At 39.1% G+C, this 24,274-nt stretch overlaps 1 protein-coding gene across 8 annotated transcripts in view; it reads left to right on the forward strand.

Moving 5' to 3' along the window:
• LOC126695538 (two pore calcium channel protein 1A-like) overlaps positions 1–24,274 on the forward strand; it is a 189,160-nt gene that overhangs the window by 70,172 nt on the left and 94,714 nt on the right. Inside the window, exons 1-3 of one of the 8 annotated variants that reach the window (XR_007646047.1) lie at positions 20,452–20,838; positions 21,938–22,081; positions 22,161–22,268. The exons of 4 other annotated variants lie outside the window; for them this stretch is intronic. Coding sequence is in view for 3 of the 4 variants with exons in the window: in XM_050392339.1 (XP_050248296.1) it covers positions 20,707–20,838; positions 21,938–22,081; positions 22,161–22,268 (384 nt within the window). In the remaining variant the exon portion in view is untranslated. Of the gene's footprint in view, positions 1–20,451; positions 20,839–21,937; positions 22,082–22,160; positions 22,269–24,274 lie in introns of those variants that run through there. 3 more of the 8 variants (XM_050392339.1, XM_050392338.1, XM_050392335.1) reach the window with 3 other exon arrangements.

Below are 24,274 nucleotides of genomic sequence, written 5' to 3' on the forward strand. Positions count from 1 at the left end.
AAGAAAGGTGGAACTGTCCAAATTTGGATAAGCTACATGCTACAAAAGAAAAGAAAATACGGTAAAATAGCATAATCTATGGAAAATCATTGAGATTATGAGTCCACTCAATAGACCCATTGAAAAGTCGATCCAAAGAAGTCATTGAAAAATACAGAACAGATTTTAATTCAGCCACCCAAGAGACAGGTTGTAATTCAAAACAGAAGCCATTGAAGGCGATCCAAGAGACATTGATTATCATTGTTGACTTAAAAAAAAAAATTAAAAATTTAAAAATAAATAAAAAACTGATGCACGGGAAATTCAGCCACTAAGTAGTAATATATAAATCTCTTAAAACCTAAACCTAAACCTGAACGTAAGGACTAAATGGTTGAGAAACATTGTTTAACTTACCAATTCATAAAATATATACCTTTGAACTTCTCTTCGCAATCAATTTTGTTAGCATTTTGTGACCTGGATCCTGCTTTGCAAACGTAAGGACTAAGTGGTTGAGAAACATTGTTTAACTTACCAATTCATAAAATATATACCTTTGAACTTCTCTCCCCAATCAATTTTGTTAGCATTCAGTGACCTGGATCCTGCTTTGCAAATGTTCCATAAACCAAATACATCAGGAAAGCAAGAGAAGGAGCATAAAACTGTGAATTTTAACAATGTTTCTCAATCGTTTAGTCCTTACGTTCAGGTTTTAAGATATTTATATATTACTACTAAGTGGCTGAATTTCCTGTGCATCAGTTTTTATTTTTTTTAATTTGTTTTTATATTATATTTAAAAATTGTGCTAACGTGGAAAATTGTGGAAGCTTCAAAAGCTTCGGTTTTATATATATATATACATTACCAACTAATGAGAGGAAGTAATTTTGAAAAAGAGCATAAATAACTTCTTTAGCAGGCTTTATTTAAATGTAAAGAATCTAGAACAAAATCATGTTTTAGTTAGAATGTATTTTGTATAATTGGTAGCTATTGGAACCAACTTGTTTAGCTCTACAATTAAATAGATAAAGTGCTCATTGCGAAGATCATTTGCTGAATTTACTATTATTAGTAGTGCAAAGATAGATTCCAAATAGCCATTGCACATTATTAGTATAACAAAAGCCTAACCTGATATAGTATTGGATTCATGTGAAGTGCTCCCAAAGATAGTATTCACACTATTTGGAATAAAATAAGTTGCCACCTCTTCTACCATCACATCCACAGGAACATCTAATAAGCTGTCAACTATAACTTCTTTGTCACATCTTTGGAGGATTTCATCATTCAATTGAGACAACACCAGTGTATTTTCCACATTACCAAAATAATAATAGGAGCCTTCACTAATTGTTTGTTGATAATTCTCACATTTTTTCCCGACTTCAATCTCTTAGTAGCACCATTTTTATCATGACATTCAAAGGTATAGATACTAGAACCATACTTCTTTACGTACCTCAAATAGATTTCCATTAATGGTTTTACATTGAAGGGCAAAGGTACCAGGACCATACGAAATACAAACATCAAATAGGTTGCCAGGGTCCACTTCACTTCTACAACACATCTCTACTTGAGTTCGGATACCTCTTTTTGTTTTTTCTTTTTTTTTTTTGTTATTTAAAATCAAACGCCTTTTTGACCTTTTAGCTCGTGCTTCGTCCATAACTAGCTCAAATAATATACTTGTTCAATAATTATCGAACCAGTAAGACAACATTACCGCTAACCACTCACCATATTTGTTAGTTACTTGAAAATTTATTAACTGGGAAAATACAAAGTTCTGGTAGTTTGTGAATACCATAAAAAACAAAAATGTTAAAAGCTCTAACGAAAATCATATTAACAAGAAGTCATATAATTTACCAATAATAATAACAATACTATCAGTAAAAAAGTAGCTAACCTTTTTCAAGAGAATAAGAAATTATTTATACATTATTAGGGTTAAATACTAACCACACTGCAATCACAACATAAACAGGGGGAAAAATTGACCTTTGTTAACAAAATAAGCAGGTACTATGGAAAATCACAGCTAACTACTTGTCACATGAGGCATAGGAATAATTCACCAATAATAATAACAACATAAACAATAACAAAGAGCTGACCTTTGGTAAGGAAATAAGTAGTTAAAAAGCCTCAGTTCATTGGCAACAGAGTTTTCCAATTTTATGACAATCTCCTGTGGGGGAAAAAAGCACATCCAATAAGGACATAAACTGTAAAAACATTGATGACAACCTTTGTTAAGACAATAAGCTGTTTAAAGACCCTTTATCATATAAGTTACCGAAAATGTACACACATAAAACAAAATATACTATTACGCAATCAGGGGAAGAAGAAGATGTAGAACCAAATTTGTTTTGAAATTCGATTTCTAAAGCATGGGGAGACAGTCCTGTGTGTGCAATATAAACAAGTTTTTTGAAATATATCATGGAAATATTAATGTATTATCAGAACTCTCAATTTCAATTCAAACAATTCCCTAGTTTCCTTGCAACTTGTTCTGAAACAGAAAATAAACATGCAACATAAATCATAGGAAAGAAAAAAAATTATATAATTAAAGAATAAACATTCTTCACCAAAAGGAAGGAAAGCATAGGCAGATGAAAGAAAGGAGTAATCAAACCTTAGGAATGGTTGGAATTCGTTTTGCATAGCATAAACCAGGAGCAGTAAAATTCTAAGTTTCCTTGCAACTTTCTATGAAACAGAAAATAAACATGCAACGTCAGTGATAGGAAAACAAAAAAATTATACAGTTAAACTGATGGGATTGACGAGATTACGTCCCCTAGACGAAGTCAACACTCATGACGAGGTCATCTTGAATGACGAAGAAACCAGTCATCACTGATGAGGACAGGAAAATCATTCAATATAGCCAGCCAGTGACTTGGTCAGTTACGAAACCAGCCAAGCAGACCATTGGGAGCCTATTAAAAGCCCCATTATTGGGCGGGAGGCGTTACTAAAAAAGGCATTAACATCACAACAGCTAGCAACCAAAACCACATATATAAAGCCCTTACATTGTCAACAGAAGGTACATATACACACTCTAAAAAAAACACCTATTATTGTCTTTCTTATCCATTTCATTTCACAAAGTGCTTTTCTATTCTAACTTTGGCATCGGAGGCGTTGTGGCAGGCACCACACCGGTGACCATCTTAGAGGATACATTCGCGTTGACAGGAGGTTCCATCTGCCCATCTCGACTGACGAATTCACGCTTCATCAGTTTGGCGCCGTCTGTGGGGAACGACATTTTCAAATTCATATTTGAGAACATAGTTTCCATCAACCCTTTACATTCAGATGGAACCCAATCCAGATTCTGCAGTTTTGGCCCAGCAAGTTCAAGCTCTTGCGGCCACCATCGAAGAACTCACCAAGCAAAACCAGGAAATGAAGCTACGACTCTAGCAAGTCCAACAGGCTCAACAGGAAGAGAACCGGTCCAAAGATAACCTAGAGGGAGAAGGGGATAGCTATAGGAGGAATACCCATCAGAGGCCAACTATTCCGGACGAGCAGAATTCAGATTTCCTTCGAGAAATGAGGAAGGAGATGGACGAACTGAGGAGCGCCATTAAGGAGAAGACGGATCGAAGCGTAGACAGAATGGTAAGGGCCACGGACTCGCCTTTCACCACGGCAGTACTTGAATGCCCTGTACCGTCGAAGTTTCACTTACCTCAACTTAAGCCGTTCGACGGACTCAAAGACCCTCAGGATCACCTTAATACCTTCAAGACGACTCTAGGTCTTCAACAGCCACCTGATGAGATACTGTGTCGTTCCTTTCCCACCACTCTCAAAGGAGCTGCAAGGGAATGGTTCACAAAGTTGCCGACTTCGTCCGTAGACAACTTCGAGTAGTTGAGCAATGCCTTCTTGCGTCATTTCATAGGGGGGCAACGTCCAAAGAGGCTGGCAGACCACTTACTCACCATTAGACAAGGAGAGAAGGAAACTCTGAGGTCGTACGTAAAACACTTCACCCGGGAGACTCTGGAGGTGGACGAAGCTGATGACAAGGTGCAGCTGACAACCTTCAAAGCGGGACTAAGATCCAGAGATCTCGTGGCCTCCCTCGCAAAGAATCCACCAAAGACGATGGCAGAAATGCTCCTGAAGGCACAGAAGTACATGAATGCTGAAGATGCTTTAGCAGCCATAAAGGATGTAGAGAAGCCAGGAAACAAGGCAAAGAAAGAAGACGACCGTAGGGGTCAAAAGAGAGAGCACCCAGATCGTTGGAACAATGAAGGGAATAGAAGGAAAGATGATAAAGGTCTTCAGACGGTAAGATTTACTCCTTTGGTTATGCCTGTTGACAAAATTTTAACGCAGATCAAGGACGAGCATTATCTCAAATGGCCAAGACCATTGCCCTCATCCCCTAATGTCCGTGACAAGAACAAGTACTGCCGATTCCACAAAGATCACGACCATAACACGGAAGATTTTAGAGACCTAAATGAGCAGATAGAGGAGTTGATACGGAAAGGGAAATTACAGAAATATGTGAAGAAGGGAGAATATGGTAAGTTCAGGGACGGTAATAAGAACCAGCATGGGTCCTCTTCCCGGGATGACGACCGCTCGTTCCAACCTCCGTAGGATGTGATCGGGGAGATAAAGACGATTACAGGAGGGCCATTCTCAAGAGGATCATTTAAATCCCTCAAGAAAGCATACCAGAGGCAGGTAAATAGTGTCCACACCATACCTCCGTCTAAGCAACGACGAACAAACCGGGACATGTCCTTCAATGAAGGAGACGCCAAGGAAGTGAAGCAGCCCCACAATGATCCTTTGGTCATAATGCTAAATATAGAGGGATTCAATACCAAAAGGATCCTCATGGACAACGGTAGCTCTGCAAACATCATCTACCTCCCTGCCTTCCAGCAGCTGAGGCTAGATCCAAGGAGTCTGCGCCCATTTGACTCTTCCCTCGTCAGCTTCAGCGGAGACAGGGTATACCCCAAGGGCATAGTGACATTGACAATGACGGTGGGGGCCTACCCGGTGCAGTTGACCCGTCAGTTAGACTTCCTAGTGGTGGACTGCCCCTTCTCCTACAATGTCATCATTAGCAGGCCCATGCTCAACAAATGGAAAGCGGCCACGTCCACCTACTGTTTGAAGGTGAAATTCCCAACAAATAACGGTGTTGGCGAAGTAAAAGGAGATCAAGTCCTGGCCAGAGAGTGTTATCAAGCCATCCTGGCTACAAAGGAGAACCACACATGGATGATCGAAGAGAAGGACGAAGACAAAGTGGAAGCCTTGGAAACAGTGGAACTGGCTGAAAGAGAAGCGAACAAAACGACAAAGATAGGGACGACGCTAAGCCCTGAGATGAGAACAAGACTTATCCAATTCCTTAAAGAGAATATAGATTTCTTCGCATGGAGCCACGAGGACATGCCGAGCATAGCTCCAGAAGTCATCCAGCATAAGTTGAATGTGGATCCGGAGTGGAAACTCATCCAGCAAAGGCGAAAAGTCTTCGCCCCAGAACGAGATCAAGCAGTTACAGATAAAGTTACCAAACTATTGGCGGCAGGGTTCATCCGGGAAGTGTACTATCCTGAATGGCTCGTAAACGTCGTCCTAGTGAAGAAAGAAAGTGGAAAATGGAGGATGTGTGTAGACTTCACAAACCTGAACAAGACGTGCCCAAAGGACAGCTTCCCTCTACTGAGAATTGACCAGCTTATGGACTCTACAGTCAGGCACAAGTTACTGACGTTCATGGACACTTTCTTGGGATATAACTAGATAAGGATAACTAAGGAAGACCAGGAGAAGACTGCCTTGATCACGACTCAAAGACTCTATTGTTACAAGGTAATGCCTTTTGGATTAAAGAATGCCGAAGCTACATATCAGAGGCTGGTGAACAAAATGTTCGGCAAACAGATCGGAAGGAACATGGAAGTATACGTGGACGATATGCTCGTCAAGAGTAAGGAAGAGCTCACACATCTGGACGACCTGAAGGAGACATTTGCCACCCTCAAAAAATACCAGATGAGGTTGAATCCAAGTAAGTGTGTTTTTGGGGTAGTTTCAGGGAAATTCCTGGGATTCATGGTGTCTCAAAGAGGAATAGAAGCAAACCCAAAGAAAATGCAAGCCATAATCAACATGGCGTCACCCAGGACCGTCAAGGAAGTTCAGAAACTCATAGGAAGGATAGCAGCTTTAAACAGGTTCGTCTCTAGAGCTACAGACAAGTGCCTACCCTTTTTCAAGACCTTGAAGCAGGCTTTCGCCTGGACCGACGAATGTGAAGCAACGTTCTAGGAACTAAAGTGTTACCTGAGTAGTCCACCCCTTTTAAGCCCGTCCAAAGAAGGGGAAGACCTATACTTATACCTGGCAATGTCAGCTTCAGCAGTAAATGCAGCCTTGATTAGAGAAGAAGGCACAAAGCAGCTCCCAGTTTACTATGTCAGCCAAGCCTTCCAAGGGGCTGAGTCCAGGTATCCACGGATTGAAAAGATCGCATTTGCGTTAATAGTAGCCTTGCGCAAGCTAAGGCAATACTTTCAGGCAAACCCCATCCTCGTAATGACAGACCAACCGATCAAGAAATCAATGAACAAACCTGAGGCAGCCGGAAGAATGGTCCAGTGGGCGATTGAACTTAGTCAATTTGACATCGAGTACCATCCCAGAATAGCAATCAAGACGCAAGCTCTGGCGGACTTCATCGTAGAGTTCACCCTTCCGGACAAAGACAGCCTTACTGATGGAGTTGAGAGATGGACGATACAAACTGATGGTTCGTCAGCCCAAATGAGGGGGGGAGTAGGGGTCATCATAACCACCCCCGATGGTGAGATGCTCAAGTATGGGGTTCAACTGAAATTTTCGGCTACCAACAACGAAGCTGAATATGAGGGGATACTGACGGGATTGAGGCTTGGAAAGGTACTTGGAGCTAAGAACCTGTTAATCCAAAATGATTCATAGCTAGTGATCGGGCAGATCAGAGGGGAGTACGAAGCGAAGGAAGAGAGGATGCAGAAATACCTCAGGTTGACGAAACATCTGACTCAGGAGTTCGATACAGTGGAGTTCGTGCAGATCCCAAGAAGCCAGAATATGGGGGCAGACGAAGTCTCGAAGCTAGCGTTGTCAGAAAAATGGGAGATTAGCATGGATTTGGTGATGGAAGTCCAGAAACACCCCAGCATTGAAGAGGTCCCAACATTTACCATCTAGAGCGCAAACAGCTGGATGACACCCATAATGTCTTTCCTCTAGGACGGGCACCTCCATCAGAATACAGAAGAAGCTAAAAGGATCAAGAAGAGGGCGGCCAGGTTCACGATCCTTAATGACGCCTTATACAAGAGAGGCTTCTCCATGCCTTACTTGAAGTGTGTCGACGAAGAAGAAGCTAGATACATATTGGAAGAAATCCATGGAGGAGTTTGCGGCAACCACGTCGGCCACAGATCCCTGGTAAACAAGGTAGTACGAACATGTTATTTCTAGCTGACTATGCAGGTGGACGCTGTTGAAATCGTCAAGAGGTGCGACAAGTGCCAGCGATACAAGAATGTACAACGGCTTCCAGCGGAGAGACTGACGATGATAGCCTCCCCGTGGCCATTTGCATAATGGGGGATCGACATCGTCGGCCCACTACCCTAAGGTAAAGGTCAGGTAAAATTCCTACTAGTTGCTATTGATTACTTCACAAAATGGGTTGAAGCAGAGGCTCTAACAACAATCACCGAGGCAAGAATTCGGAGCTTTGTGTGGAAGAATATAATCTGCAGGTTCGGGATTCCCTTGATGATTATATCAGATAATGGGAGGCAGTTTGACAGCCAAGGCTTCAGAGACTTCTGTTCAAACCTTGGAATCAAGAATCAGTTCTCATCCCCGGGGCATCCCCAGGCAAACGGACAGACGGAAGTAATGAATCGGACGCTGCTCAAGATTATCAAAACCAAGTTGGACAATGTAAAGGGTGCCTGGCCAGAAGAATTACCTAATATCCTGTGGGCTTACAGAACCACGGCAAGAACCCCAACAGGAGAGACCCCCTTCAGGCTTACCTATGGCACTGAAGTAGTAATCCCGGTCAAAGTAGGAGTTACAAGCGTCAGACGAGGGACGTTCAACGAAGAGTGTAATGACGATGAACTGCGACTCAACCTGGACTGTCTGGACGAAGTAAGAGATAAAGCCTCCAACAAGATGACGAAGTACCAGCTGAAGATGGCCGAATACTACAATAAGAGGGTTAAACTCAGATGACTGGATATAGGAGACCTCGTCCTGCGCAAGACCACCACAGCAACTAAAGACCCTACCCAAGGAAAGCTGGGTCCCACATAGGAAGGATCTTACCGAGTCATTCACTACTCAAGATAAGGTAGTTACCACCTGGAAACCATGGACGAACAAAGACTCCCTCGACCATGGAACATTGAGCATTTAAAGAAGTACCACCAATAGATGTAACAAACAAATATACTCATTCTTGAAATTAATAAAAGAGTTATTCATCTAATGTCTTTGTGTAAGCAGGTCTAGTCAATCGTACGGCATGCAATGACTAAGTAACAAGATTTCGCATTGACGGATGTAAGTTACTGATGATACCTATAACGGGTGAAGGCCACAGAATGGCTAAGTTACTAGCGAAGCCATAGGCATAACAAAACCCCTTAAATGGATATAGGCCAAGTAACAAGATTCCGCTTTGACGGATGTAAGTTACTGACGAATCCATAAACCTAACAAAACCCCTTAAATGGGTATAGGCCAAGTAATAAGATTCCGCCTTGACGGATGTAAGTTACTAGAGAAGCCACAGGCATGACAAAATCCCTTGAAAGGGCTAAGTAACAAGATTCCGCCTTGACGGACGTAAGTTACTGACGCAGGCAGAATCTTTTGGCGGGCACAAGTACCGACGAATCCAAGTAAAAAAAAAAAAAAAAAAAAGAAAAAGGGATAAGAACCTTGCAACAAATCAAAATAAAACTCAGGCTGTGTTGAAACCTCTCTATAGGATGGTGAGTTGCAGACTAAGTATCAAATCAGTGACGAAAGGAGGGAAAGGGTCACAGTTAAAAGTTTTGCTAAAGGCGAGATACGGACGAACTCAAAACACCATAAACATGTCAGGTGCCAACAAAGTACAATCATATAAGCAGGTAAGTGCGAAATCATAAAGTCAATTAAAACCCAAAAACAGCGGGCAATTATCCTTGTTCTTTCTAAAGACCCATAAACATTGGGCCAAGAAACATTGTTCCCAAAATAGATGGAAAAAAGAAAACTGCTATCAAAAAGCCCAAAACATAACGGGCACACACAACAGATAAAATTTTTCACAAGTGTCAGGTCCGGGCGTCAGTGGGAGCGTCACCAGAAGGATCGTCACTGGCAGGAGCGTCACTAGATGGGGCGGTATCACCAGAAGTCTTCTCAGGGGCATCACCTTCAGGGGCCGAAGACTGGGCAGCCTCGTCCATCGCCATCTCTTGATCCACCACTTCAATGTCTAGGTTCGGCAGGTTAACTCCAATAGGATGCTTGACGAGGTACCTCCGTAGAAGCTCGAAGCCCTTCAAATACCAACTGAAGAGCACTGTGGCGTACTCCTCAGTTTGCTGGAAGGCTTCGACGGACTAGCAGCAATGGTTTTGAGCTTTTCTTTGGCCGCCTGAAGCTGGTCGTCCTTCTCCAAGTTTAGTTGACGCTCAACCCTAAGATCGGCATTCAAGGCCTTGACGTTTTCCTTCAAAGTGGAAGCTTCGTCCATTGAATTGATAAGCTTCTTCTTCAACGTGGAGTTCTCCTTCTCCAAAACCTCCATCTTGGATGCCAGAAACGCCACCTTAGCCTCTTGAGTAAGACACTCTGAAGCAAGGTGAAGGCTCTCCCCCGACACCTGATGAAGGAAACTAAGTCAGTCAGTAAAAAAAAAAAAAAAAAAAAAAAAAGAAGGGGAACAAAGAAAATGCAGAAATATTTTACCTGGACGATCCTGTGCACGTGCTGACTCGCAACTGCGTTGAGTGGCACCCCGGAAAAGACCTTGAGGTCCTCAGCATTCACAACACCATGTGCCTGCTCCATGGCCATACCCTCGTCATCCCAGACGGATGAACCAACTCTCTCCTTTTCCCTCTCCTTACCCGACACTCGTTGCCTTTTGGAGGAAGGGGTAGGGATCTCCTCAACTGAGGTAGCCGGAGAAGCCGTCCTTACATTCTCAACTCCGGAGACGATGGGAGTGGCGTCTGTAGCTGGTAGAACGGACGGACCCTTCCCCGTGACGCGGACCACCGTCTTCCTAATATTCACCAAAGGCTCGTCCTTCTTGGACCTCATCTTGGCGTACATGTCCTTATTAAACCTGGTTGTAATCTCTACCAAAAAAAAAAAAAAAACTTAGAGATCCAAGTACACACGAGAAAATCAATACTGACGAAGTCAATACTTACTTTTTTTTTCCTCAATATCGATGTTGCGCAAGACGTACGGAGATGGGTCCGGGCCTAAGCAATAGAATGCAAGCGTCCGTGGGTCTACAAGGTCCTCCCAACTTTCAATTAAATTGGCGTATTCTATCGCCTTTTCAACACGACCCTGGTATTTGCTTTTTAACTTGGGACGTCTTTTAACTGCCAAAGAAACGACCAAAGGGGTTAGAGACGACCACATAAGCAAAATGAAGATTAACAGACGAGGAGAAACATTGACGCACCTAAGTTTGGGGTTCCCCACCGACGGAGCAACCTTGGGATATCACCCCAAGCCTTGCTAGAAGGGGTCTCAAAATCGTCCCCGGACATGAAAAAGAAACAGGACTTCCAATACCTGAATGACGAGGCTAAACCCTTGATGATCCTAGTCCTCCTCGCCCAAGGGACTAACTCATAATATCCATACTCTTTTGACTCTTTTAGATGGTAAAGGTAGACGAGCTCACTCACCTTGATCATATCCTCATTAGCGGCCAACCATATCTCCAAACAGTTGATCACTATCTTCCATGAATTGGGCATAAGTTGCTCGGGAGCAATACCAAAGTAACCTAAAAGCTCCATCACCAACGGATGGACGGGTAGCCTAAGCCCACAAGTGAAAGCAGCCTCGTAGAAGCATACCTCACCAGGGAAGAAGTGGCAGGCCTGATCCTCACTACCGGGGCCGACGAACACGAACCCGCTCAAGAAACTGAAATCTATCCTTGAACCTAGACACAGTATCAGCGTCCAGCCCACACGCCTCCCCAAGGGCGTAAAAAGCCCTAACTGGACGAGGGGCGGAGATGGCCGTATCACCCTTCACTGGGCCTTCGCTGGACGACAACCCAGTTTCAAGTTTGCTAGATCTCACCTTTGACATCCTCTTCATTTCACCCTCAAACCAAGCAAGTGACTGGCCTAATATTGGAGATAGCTCCCCTAAAACTACACTCAACCCACAACCTTCAAAAGTAAAGTCCCCAACCAAAGGGAGAAAGTCACCGGAAACGCCTAAAGCCGCCCCTAAGTGAGCAAAAAAGAAAGAGACCGAGGGGCAAGCTACCCTAACCTCAGAAGGAATGACCATGAAAAGGGGAATAAAATCCTAAAAACCCGAAAATCAAACACAACAACAACAAAAGCAAAGGGCAAAGGAAAAATCAGGAACTCATAAAAAGATTATGAAGGAAAGGGGAACAGAAGAGGAAGAAAAGAGAAGCGTACCTTGAAGAATAAACTATTGAAGCCAGAAAAATGTCGCCGGAGCAGGGTCAGAATGGTCGCAGGAATAAACGGGAAAACTAAAACTCAGAGCCAATGATTAAAGTGAAGGAAAAGAAAGTTTTGAAACCAAGACCCAAGGAAACTGAAAAATAGCGGGAAACCCAAGGGTCATGCCATTAACGCCCTCGATCAGCACGCGCCACGTGGCCACATTGTGTGTTGCGCCGCCACTACGCATTAAATTTGGAGTAGAACCCCAAGAGTCACAGACAGCTCAGGAAAACTTTTCATCTTCTGTGGTCCTCATGACACGTCACAGACGACCACAGAACCTGGGGGGCAACTGATGGGAGTGACGAGATTACGTCCCCTAGATGAAGTCAACACTCATGACGAGGTCATCTTGAATGACAAAGAAACTAGTCATCACTGACGAGGACAGGAAAATCATTCAATATAGCCAGCCAGTGACTTGGGCAGTTACGAAACCAGCCAAGCAGACCGTTGGGAGCCTATTAAAAGCCCATTATTGGGCGGGAGGCGTTACTAAGAAAGGCATTAACATCACAACGGCTAGCAACCAAAACCACATATATAAAGCCTTTACATTGTCAACAGAATGTATATATACACATTCTAAAAAAAAACACCTATTATTGTCTTGCTCATCCATTTCATTTCACAAAGTGCTTTTCTGTTCTAACTTTGGCATCAGAGGCGTTGTGGCAGGCACTACACCGGTGACCATCTTAAAGGATACATTCGCGTTGACAGGAGGTTCCATTTGCCCATCTCGACTGACGAATTCACGCTTCATCATAAACAATATAATTTTTTCACAACAACGAACAAAAGTATAGGCAGATGAAAGGAAGAAGTAATCAAACCTTAGGAAGCATAAACCAGGAGCATTAAAATTGTCAGTTTCCTTGCAACTTGTTATGAAACGGAAAATAAACATGCAACATCAATCATAGAAAAACAATCAAATTATATAATTAGACAACAAAATTTTTTGACAAAAAGGAACAAAAGTTTAGGCAAATTAAAGAAAGGAGTAATCAAACCTTAGGAATGGTTGGAATTCGTTTTGCAGAGCATAAACCAGGACCATTAAACTTGTAAAGAAAAGTAAAATCGGAATAGATGGAGAACCTCTTCCTATATAAGATACATAAATAGCATTCATTGAAAAAGAGGGGAGTTGTATGTTAAGGTGGCTGAATCGGTGTGGTAACTGGGACCATGCACCGTTAGTTGAGTAGGAGAGGAACAATCTTGGGTTTTGATTATTGTAGAAAGAGAGGTGAACCTGAAAATACGCGGGTGTGGGGGAAAAAAATAAATAAAAAAGGAGCACAGCTAACTTTCACCTAACTTCTATATGAAAGTGAGCGTAATTACAACTGATCCCAGTTAAATTTAGACAGATGGAGGAAAATTAGACACCAATTTCATATTTAAATTGGTGTCATCCCCACATGAATCTAGACACATGACATTGGTAACAGTTATGACCCTCTTCATATAGTGTTTTTCTAGCCTGTATTGACATGACAAGCCCTAATAACTTTTGATTGTAATGCTTGAACCATGAAATGAGGTTATAAATGCACCACAATAATGACCTTCTTTCTACCCCCACTAAATTCGTAGATTGAGTAAGCTATGAGTCGCAACGTCTCAATGTCAAATCATAAAATGCGAAATAAGTTTGGATCTACTTCAACATGTGGATCACTAGAAGTTCCAGCAAATCAACAACTACAGACATACACATACCACTATAGAGGGAAATGGGTCGGAAAGAAGAGAGATTTCGTTAATATGCCAATATACACATACGAGAGTCTTGGAAGCGTCAGACACATCATGGTTGGCAAACCCACAAAACTAAGTACAGATACAACCACAATAGAGTTCACCGTAGCAGAACCACCATGGTCAACCCTATATGAGAAGAGGTGTGAGTTGGAGGTGTATTGTCGATGGCACGGGTTACGAGTTCCTAAGGCACGCTCAGCCGAGTTACCTAGAGATGAACCTGCCAACATACTTGCTCGTCTTGAATAAGAGAAAAATCAAATGCAAAGGCGACTAGACCGTTTTCACGCAATCCAAAAAGCTAGGAAGCATCTAAAGGGGAAGGCGCAAGAGCGAGCCATGAAGTCTATTAATGAAATTACTGCGTTAAATGATGAAAGAGATATTTCAGACTTCTCAGATTCAAGCAATGATAACTTCCAGAAATTTCTACCTACGAACATTAGACGTTGTTGTTAATGTCTACACATTCTATGCAATACAAAATGTTTTTCTTAATGTCTGACAAATGATGACTATGTACGTTCAACTTTTGCAAATTTAAAGAGTAATTGTTCATTAGTTTTCGCTAAATTTAAATGAAATCAGTTTCTCATTTTTTACCTGCTGTTCTTTGTTGCTACATATGAAAATTTAAACTGAAAGTTTCATACATTCTAAAATACAGACTTTTCCAAACCACACACACCAGCCACTCTTTCACAGAAAAACCATTTGGTTCCTAAAGTAAGGACTCGCCGGAGTAGAGTGGGGCCCAACTAAGACCATCACCGTCGAGGTGTAAACACACACATTTGTTCAAGATAATACTCCCTTCCAACATGCGTGACATGAAACTGGTAATGTATTACATTGTTATGTCAGTATGTTGTAATGTTTTCAATGGATTGGCTAAGTGTATATGAAATCACTTGCTCATTCTTTCCTTGTTGTTCTTTGTTGCTACATATGATTCTTGTGCTTTGGTTGGACAATGTCCTCTGCTTAGATATGTTGATGTTTCCAATATTCTCTTTGTGTAAATTGAAATGTTACCCACATAACACTCATCACCCAACTTAGATTTATTGCACATTACTTGTAGGAAAATTTAATAGATTCAATACATACAGACTCATCCAAACCATACATACCAACCACACATATGATTCAATAATACGAATAATTCATATATATGACACCATGAGTCGCTATATCATATACCTGTATCCGTGTATCTTAGTTCTGCTAGTGTACTACTTTATATAAATACATTACATATAGACTCATCCAAACCAGGCCAACCACTCATTTTGTCTTCCTCTTTATGTACAAGAAAGTTTTTTCATAACAAACTTTTGTCTGACTTCATGTTTTATGGGCAAATAAGCTAAGGGATATGTTTCTATCATCTTCATCTAAGTCTATTATTTCTATCTAATGATCTTCCAATTTACGGTTCTTGTTGGGTGGATATTGAATCTCAGTGGTAGTCTTATGAAATATAAGAACATGGAAGATTGAGTTTTCTTCATATCTGAAGACTAAAAAATAACCATAACAGATAGAATGGTATTCAACGAAATCCTGCCAACCATTACAAAACCAAATGTTGTTATCAACTTTCTTCAATCCCACTTGCCAAATACCACCATAGGGAGCAGTGAGTGTAGCTATGATGGATAGCTCAGCACTGTTGAACCCTGACCACAAGTACCCATCCACACTCACATGAAAATACAGAGCATCCCTTCAAAGTTTATGCATTAATTTTGGGGGTGAGCTGTCCACCATTTCTTCTTATACACTTTGCAGTGCTGCATGTGCTACTCAACAGTGCTTCACACTGTTGAACCTTGTCCAGTCATATCACCTACACGCAAATCAATACACAGATATGCATCCTTTTGCAATGCACCGTTTTCAAGGATGCAGAGCATCCCTGAAAAGTTTATGATACATTTAACACAGTTCGGCACTGTCTCGTCAAGTCATGTCAAATGAAGCACATGAATGCTAAATAGTCTTCACGTGGACCCTGTCTAGTCATATCACCTACACACACGTCAATACACAAATATGCATCCTTTTTGCAATGCACCGTTTTCAAGGATGCAGAGCATTCCTGAAAAGTTTATGATACATTTAACACAGCTCGGCACTGTCTCGTCAAGTCATGTCAGATGAGGCAAAGGAATGCTGAATAGTCTTCACGTGAACCCTGTCCAGTCATATCACCTACACGCACGTCAATACACAAATATGCATCCTTTTGCAATGCACCGTTTTCAAGGATGCAAAGCATCCTTGAAAAGTTTATGAAACATTTAATGCAACTCGGCACTGTCTTGTCAAGTCATGTCAGATGAAGCATAGGAATGTTGAATAGTCTTCACGTGAATAAACACACAACCTCCTTTGCAGTACACATCACCAGCCTTCTACTATAGCATAAGCTATAGCCATATCAAACAGCTGCCTTAGCGAACCACGTGCACCAACAGGTGCCACTGTATAGCCAAGTCATGTTCGCAATTTTGCTTGTGCTCCTCAACACCTCACTAAACAATACAATGTCGAGACATATCATCTTTATTCACGTGAATACTTGCCCTTGCAAAACTCCTATATAAAGTCATAGTCCCATTTACATCTACCCTTGCAAAACTCCTATATAAAGTCCCAGTCCCATTTACATCTACCCTTGCAAAACATCTACACATACCGATCAGAAGTCACATTTTCCAATGTCAATGCGCAATTGGATGCTACCTCGTTTTCCAGATAACTATAAGAGGGAGAGAGATTCCGACGAGAGGGAATACCATGCCGGACTGCGGCGGGAGTGGGACTTTCGTGTGAATGAGTCCAATGCTCTGTACGATGATCTCGTGCGACTCAGAGCTCCTCTTGTTGATCGTGTCTCACTCACACTATCACGACAAAACATGCACCAATATGAGCGTGCAGCGACAAAAATAAAAAAAGAGAATAATCTGATGATACTCCGTAGGTCCAGGTATCACATGCTACAGCTGGCGGAAGAGCTAGCCACCGCAACGAATAGGCAACTCACTCCGACGGAACATAACAACGTCCTCAACTACGAGGACTACCTGTCAGAGTGAATGCCTAGGGTTAAGTCAATAATGTTAGTAGCGTTAGTGTTCAATATGCAATGCATGCATATTGGTGACATCGTATAAGTTATTTTAAGTTTTCTGTGTTATGTTGTAGGTGTTTATTATTATGTTCTAGGTGCTTATTAAAAAATATCATGTGTGGGAATATTTAACTTTTATGCGTTCTGTGGGAATAAACTAGATTACGAATAATGTGCATGGTCCTCACAATCAATAATAAGGTTTACATGGTACAAATACAACAATAGTGACACACATACATTTAAAACATAGTTAACAAAAATAGTTAAACAACAAAGTCTAATTACTGCACGACACGATTACTCTTCATCTGACATCTCCACGTCTGACTGATAAATGGGATTAGCAAGAAGTGATGGCATGAATTGTGCGTGCTCGTACCACCCTCCCTCCAATGACTCTCGAATCTCGACTTGGGTCCGATATCAATTAAGGCGTATCTTCATTCGATTATTTTCTTCTCTTATGCGGTTCAATGCTTTACGAAGTTCGTCGATCATGTCTCTAGGCATCTGCGATGCGAGTCGCCGAGGCACTGACAACTTAAAACCAACCAACTCATCATAAAACATTTGCTGTTCACGAAATAACCAATCCCACTCCTGTCTCATGGTATTGTGAACGTAAGCACTATTTCGCAGATTCGGATTGATTGGATAGCTGAACTCATCTTCCAATACCCAGCAACGACCCATAGCAGTGAACACATCGTGAGGCCTATAGAGTTGTGGGTTACCAGAATCAAACATTGACACTGAATACAATAACATCAAATGATCAAGTTAACAGTGTGTATTAACTGTTGGTAAATAATGTAATGCTGCATAAGATGGTACATGACAGTGGCGGAGCTAGGATTTCAATTCAGAGGGGGCAAGCTTAGAAGTCAATATTAAAAAAAAAAACTATATTAAAAAAAATTATAAAAACAACTATAAGTGTCATACAAAAACTAATTATACGTAAACTATAGTTAGACATTTAAGTTAATACTATAAAATAAATTGTGGAAATAAATTAATTTGAAAAATATTTAAAATATAGCAATTTACTTGCAAAGTTGTATACACATCTCACTATCTTTTCTTGATTGTTTTTGAAACTATAGGAAAAGTTCGACTTTCTATTTATTTTTCAAAATAATTAAAATTTTAGTTCATAGCATAAACCCACAATTTAAAACTGAAAGGTTAAGAAATTGAGGACCAAAAAAAAAAAAAAATCTGTAAAATATAGGACTATCAATTGAAATGTCATAAGAAAGACACTAAAATGCATTATTATTATGCTAAGCTTAAGTGCATGATAATTAAAAGCTAACAGCTAACAAGTCAAAGCTCTTGGTGTGTGTTATTGTGCCTAATGGAAATTCTTCCAATTATTTTTGCTTGTGTCACGAAACTTTTTCCTTGTTTCCTATTTCTTTTCCTTACATGGTGTCATTGACTTAGGTAAGCTTGTCATTTTCCCTCTATTTCAGCAGGGCCAAGAAGCTTTTTTCCTGATTTGTGTTTATTTTCTGCATCAAGGAGGGTAAAGCATTTTAAATATTTCCTAATAGTAGTACATATGGAATATTTTTGGAGGAGTCAGGGGGGGCACTTGCCCCCTCTCGCCCCCCCCCCCCTCCCCCCTTGGCTCCGCCTCTAGTACATGACAAAGACATTTATAAATTTGTGTACTATTACATGCTAAAAATGAAATACTAACACTCAAATTTGACCATAACCATTAGACACATAACACGCAATATAACCCAATGTACACACATAACATTTATCATCGTTTCTATAGCTTATTGTACATTTCTTGTAACACCAAACAACACCAAACAACTAATATAACCTTAAAATACCATTCAAGAAAATACGCATAACACTCATTCAAGAAAATACCAAAGCACAAGTAATACAACTTATTAAATGAAAATTATACTCTAACAAAAAAATACATTATGATTGATAAACTTTTTATAATATCTACAACTACGTTTACCAACACAATAAAATTCTCTATGTATTTCAAAGAAGAGAATGAGTTTCTTGCCTGAGATGATGGAGAGATAACACCAACTTCTGACAGAAAATTCTTAAAATGAGGAGAATATCTGAAAATGATGAGGAGAATTGCTTGAGAAGTAGATATAGCAGAAGAACTCGATTATTAAAGAGCCGAGAACGATTAATAACTCAATTTCCACTTAATCGGGTTCAGCTTCACGTGCAAACAACTGATGTGAAATGGCGTCAGAATAACAGAAAACTCGATTATAACAGAGCCGAGTAAAATTAATAACTCGATTATCAATTAATCGAGTTCCAAGTACTCGTTTTCTTCGTTGTCGAGTTACAAACAATAACGCGGAAATTTTTTATTGCCCAAAAGCCAGGGTGGCAGGAATCTGCCCACAACTCGGCTTCCTAATAGTCGAGTTATTTAAGTAACTCGATTATACGGTAATCGAGTATCTAAATAGGGGCACGCCCCTATATAGTTTCGAAACAGGAGCATAATACCAAATATTTTTCCAGAAGGGGCAAAAGGCCAGAATCCTCCAAGAATCAATCAAAACTGATAATATATAAAAAGAAAGGGGGAGGTCATGAAAAGCAGGTGAGGGCGCACAGTCCCAATCCTTTCCTTTCGGCCGACTTACATTCCAATTTTCAGGTCGGCTAGGACAACTCCGTGTCGATTGATCCAAGTTTATCACTCAACAGAGCTATCCTATCTACATCCAGAATCTTCTTCCATATGCCTTCCTAAAAAGCAAAAAGCTACACACTTGTATATTAAGAGAAGATAGTATGAGGTCAATTTTATGATAGCTCCAATAAGATCGCTTTAATGTTAGGAACTCATTGGGTTAATTATTGCTTTTCTTTTATTTCACTTTCTTTTTTCGCCAAATGGTTAATTACTTAATTGCTTTCATTGATAGTAAACTAATCATAGCATTCAATTCTTGAATGCTTGCATCATTGATTATTATTATTATTATTATTATTTTAACATAGTAGTGTTACATAAGTATGCTTGGAGAAATTTCTTTGGTGGTCAAATGACCATTCATGAACACCACGTGTGTGATGTTCATTCCACAAATACAAAATTCTTGTAGGGTGTAGGGGCAATGATTGAGGTTCAAGTTTTCAAGAAAAAGTTTCACACGCATATAAACTTATATTAGACCAAAATAAAATTTCTATCTTGTATAAAAAAGATAGTCATTCATGGCACATGATTAAAAATAAATAGTTTGTCAAATTATATTTAGGATTTTATGTTAAATAAATTTAGTGTAAGGCAACAAAAATAAAAATAATGTAATCTAATGATGAATTTGTTAAAAAGATACCTAAATTCGTTTCTACCTCCCAAAGTTTTGCTTTTTATCTCACATTTCTTCTAAAAAAGCAACAAAACTAACTTTTAAAAAAATAGGTTAACTTAAATTTTTGCTTCACTTTTAACAAATAAGCCACTGAAAATTAAGCGATACTAAACAGATATCATCCACAAAAAACTTTTTTAATTAATTTCATTTCTTTCTGACGATAAAAATATGTAATTCAAGAGAGGCTAAATATTAGTGCATATTTGGTTGTTACACACAACTGTACACACACTTTGGAGTAAAACCGTGGCTTCATATCACAATTTGAGCTCCATAAACATTGCTATTCAAAGAGAGCAAGAAAGAGTGCATGGAAGGAGGCATGAGGGGTACCTCATGGGAACATGACTCATCGTAACCCGACACTGAAGCCAAAGTTGAAAGTCTACACATTTGAGATATTTTATTAATAGTAACGAAGATTCATTTCATAACTGTCTCACTACTACGTCTCCGATCAAAGTCTTTATTATCTTCACCACCTCTCTCTCTCTCTGTGTCTCGGTTTCTCTGCTTTTGTTGTTTTGAATTGAAACCAATTGTCATTTTGGTTTCAGTTTTCATTTGTCTCTTATAGATGGAGAAGCCTCTGCTAAGCGGAGAAGGCAGTAGAGCTACTGCGGCTGGTCGCAAGAGAGAGCACCATAATCGTTCTGAGGCCATTGCTTACGGCTCGAATTTTGAAAAGGCTGCTGCTCTCGTTGATCTGGTTCGTTTCATTCTTTGTTTCACTTTTTTAATGTATCCAATAATTCATCTTCTTTCCCTTTTAAGAAAGTGTTTATTTTTTGGGGTGTGTTAAGATTAGAGTTTTGGTGAATGTAGTTGTGTTTTAATGGTGAATTTGATAATGAGTTTTGTGTTTGGTAATTATGTAACTATGTAATGAATGGTTGTAGTTATAGTTGTTTAGGCTTATTTTATTTGTGATTTGGTGATGTTGAAGTGAATTTTCAAATGGGTTTGTGTTTGATAATATATGTAGTGGGATAAAAATTAGATATAATACCTTAGGTGCTGTACACTTAGGTGCTGTACATTAGGTTCTCAATTGCATTCAAGCACTTGGTTGCATTTGCCAATAAGACATAAATAGCATTATGCTTCTTGTTAATACTGATTTTTGAAGTCTATTACATAATGGGCTTGTTTTTAGAATTTCAAAGTAGGTTTCCATGAATACAAGTTAAATTGAGCTTTTACCATAAAAGAAAATGAAAAAGAAGAGTCATATAAGAATTCAAATTGATTTTGAAAAAAATTAATATCTTGTAATGTGCGGTGATAGAATCATAGAAGGGGTGGCACATTAATCCGTTTGACATTTACTATACATTGGTAATATATGTTGTTGTTGTTGTTTTTTTTTTTTTTTTTTTCGAATATTGTCCTTCCATTTTATGATTGCAATCTTTCGTGATTTTGTTGAAAGCCTTTAAAGTACATGATGAAATCAGGGATATATTTCTGAAGTTTCTTTTTAATAATTCTTTTAACGTGTGTACCTAACCAAAGAAGAAGTTCATTGATGTGCATCTCTTTTTTAATTTTAATTTTTTAATTTTTTTATCCTCATAAGGTGTCCTTTGTTTTACATTGGATTTTGTGATATTTGGAAGACTTACAAATTGTGTAACCAAGAAAGAAACAAATAGAAATTTTTAGCCTTGTCTACCATTTCTCTCTCTGAACAACTATATAACATTATTTGAGATTTTCAGTCATTACTTCTTTAATATTCTTATTCTCAAAATTTTCTAACAAATGATTACTTTTTATTGGTTATTGGCTGAAAATGCTTTCTGCAGGCTGTAGATGGTATTGGTTTACCCGAGCAAGTTCTTGATCAATCAAACTTCCAGAGTGCTGCAAAATCCTACTTAGTTTTTACTCAATTTGATTTCTTTTGGTCCCTCAATTATTTTGCAATGATAATCCTAAATTTCTTAGAGGTTGGTTTTTTTTTTTTTTTCCTTTAATTTTGGTAAACCATGGTATTTATTTATTCTGAACTTTCTAAACTCTGTGCAGAAACCTTTGTGGTGTACCAACTATTCTACAGATTCTTGCAATGATAGGGATTACTACTTTCTTGGGCAGTTGCCCTACTTAACTGGTGGGGAGTCTCTTATTTATGAGGTAAGATTAGATATTTAGAAGAATTGTATTTGACCTCTAATTTTAATAATAATTATTTAAATTGGAAATGTTTGAAAACTATTTAGGAATCTAGTTTATAGGACAAAGCCACTTCTGTTTAGCATCTGTTTGCTATCTTTGTGCCAAGTGGTTACCTTATATATTTGAAATGATTGGAGTTTCTTGTTGATGTACGATCTTTAAAATTTTTGCACCAAATTAGGATTATTAATGATATTTTGAAGGGTTCTTGAATAGGGTTTGATGTTTAAAGGTGTAGGTAAGGTTAAGTAATAAAAATATTGGATCTTGAATGAATTTGAAGGCTTTTTGGTGTTAAAATGGTGAATGGAACATGAAACAAAAATAGATAAGGGCTGGGTTTGGATCCAGCTTTTTGCATTTGCGTTTACGTTTCTTCAATTTTTTTTTTTTTTTTTTTTTTTCCTCTGCTGCTGCGCACTCATTTAGGGAACAACGGCTACTGTTCATGTAAACAGTAGCCGGTAATTGTTGACTTTTCAGTTTTTTTATTAGTTCTGTGGGTCCCATGAACAGTGTACGGGACCCACAAATCTCATTTTTTATCAATTTTTTCATTAAAATTGGGTCCCACAGCACTATTCACACATTTAAAAATTATTTTGTTATAGTGTTTTCAGTTTTCAGTTTTCAGTTTCAGCAAAATAAGTTCTATCCAAACACACCCAAGGTCTAAGCAACCACGCCTAAGTTTCCTAGGAAATAACACCCTTAAGGCTTAAAAAAGAAAATTAGCTGCTGGAATTTTATTAAAGTCAATCTCTTTATCTAAAACTTATTGTCTACATAGTACATAGAAGGCTATTACAAAACCCAATTGTAGAAAGGACTACTAAGTGCTAATAACCTCTTTTCTAGAAGGAACAAGAATCCTAATAACAAAGCAAAGTAATTAAGTACTTCTATAAATCAAATTGAAAAAGACTCAACATATAATTAGACACATGGGCCTGTAGTACAGCTATGAAGCACGGGTGCGTTTTCGGATTCGAATGCAAAATTTGACAATTTTTGAAAAAGTAAGATGCAAGTGTGGCAGGGTGCAACGATTAAAAAATTATTAATAATATTTTTATTTTTATTTTTATTTTTAATATATTACTAAGCATACGTTTTCACATTATATAAATATATACCAAATTTAAGAGTAGTATTAGATAATAACTAAAAATGATGTCCATACAATAAATACAACCCACAACTTTGAAACTAAAACATTTCATGACGTTGGGAAATTAGAATACAACTCAAAAAGTTTGAAACAAAAACAAAATAAAAGATAATCAAACCCAAGTCACAACGTTATTACAGCTTATATAAAAAATAAATAAATAAATCAAATCACAGACGCATTGAGCAATAGTCAGAGCATGTGAGAGCTATGAAAAAATAAGATAGAAAGCTTGAGATTGATTCCTGAGAGGCCAGAGAGCCGTGGCGTGGAGCGCAGAGACCAGAGAGTGAGAGAGAGCTGAAGATGAGAACTGCAGACTAAGATACAGGGTTTTTGTCCAAACAATGCGTTTTGCAACTTTTTATTTTTATTTTTATTTTATATTTCAGCCAAACGGTGCGTTTCGCACCTTTCGTTTTTTGTTTTTGAATTTCGGCCTGAATCGGCCGGTTCGGTGCCGGTATCGGTGGTTGCGGCCGATTCGGCCCGAACCGGCGCGTATCGCGATTCCCTTTATTCTAATAAATCTTAATTAAAACTGATCTAGCAACTTTCTAACATAAATAAACTTAAAACTCTAATACAGTCACTAATAACTAAAGTAGCCTATGAAAGGATCCAATAGGCTGCACATCAAAACCAGATCATAATTCTTGAATATTTTGATATTTACTCTTGTTTTTTTCTTGAACTATTTGTTGGTTGCATCAGGAATGTGTGGTATCAACATAAATTTATTATTCATGGGGTGATATATATTATATAAGTTAAATAAACCATGATGAACACA

The sequence above is a fragment of the Quercus robur genome, chromosome 8 (assembly GCF_932294415.1).
Source record: "Quercus robur chromosome 8, dhQueRobu3.1, whole genome shotgun sequence".
NCBI lineage: Eukaryota > Viridiplantae > Streptophyta > Magnoliopsida > Fagales > Fagaceae > Quercus > Quercus robur.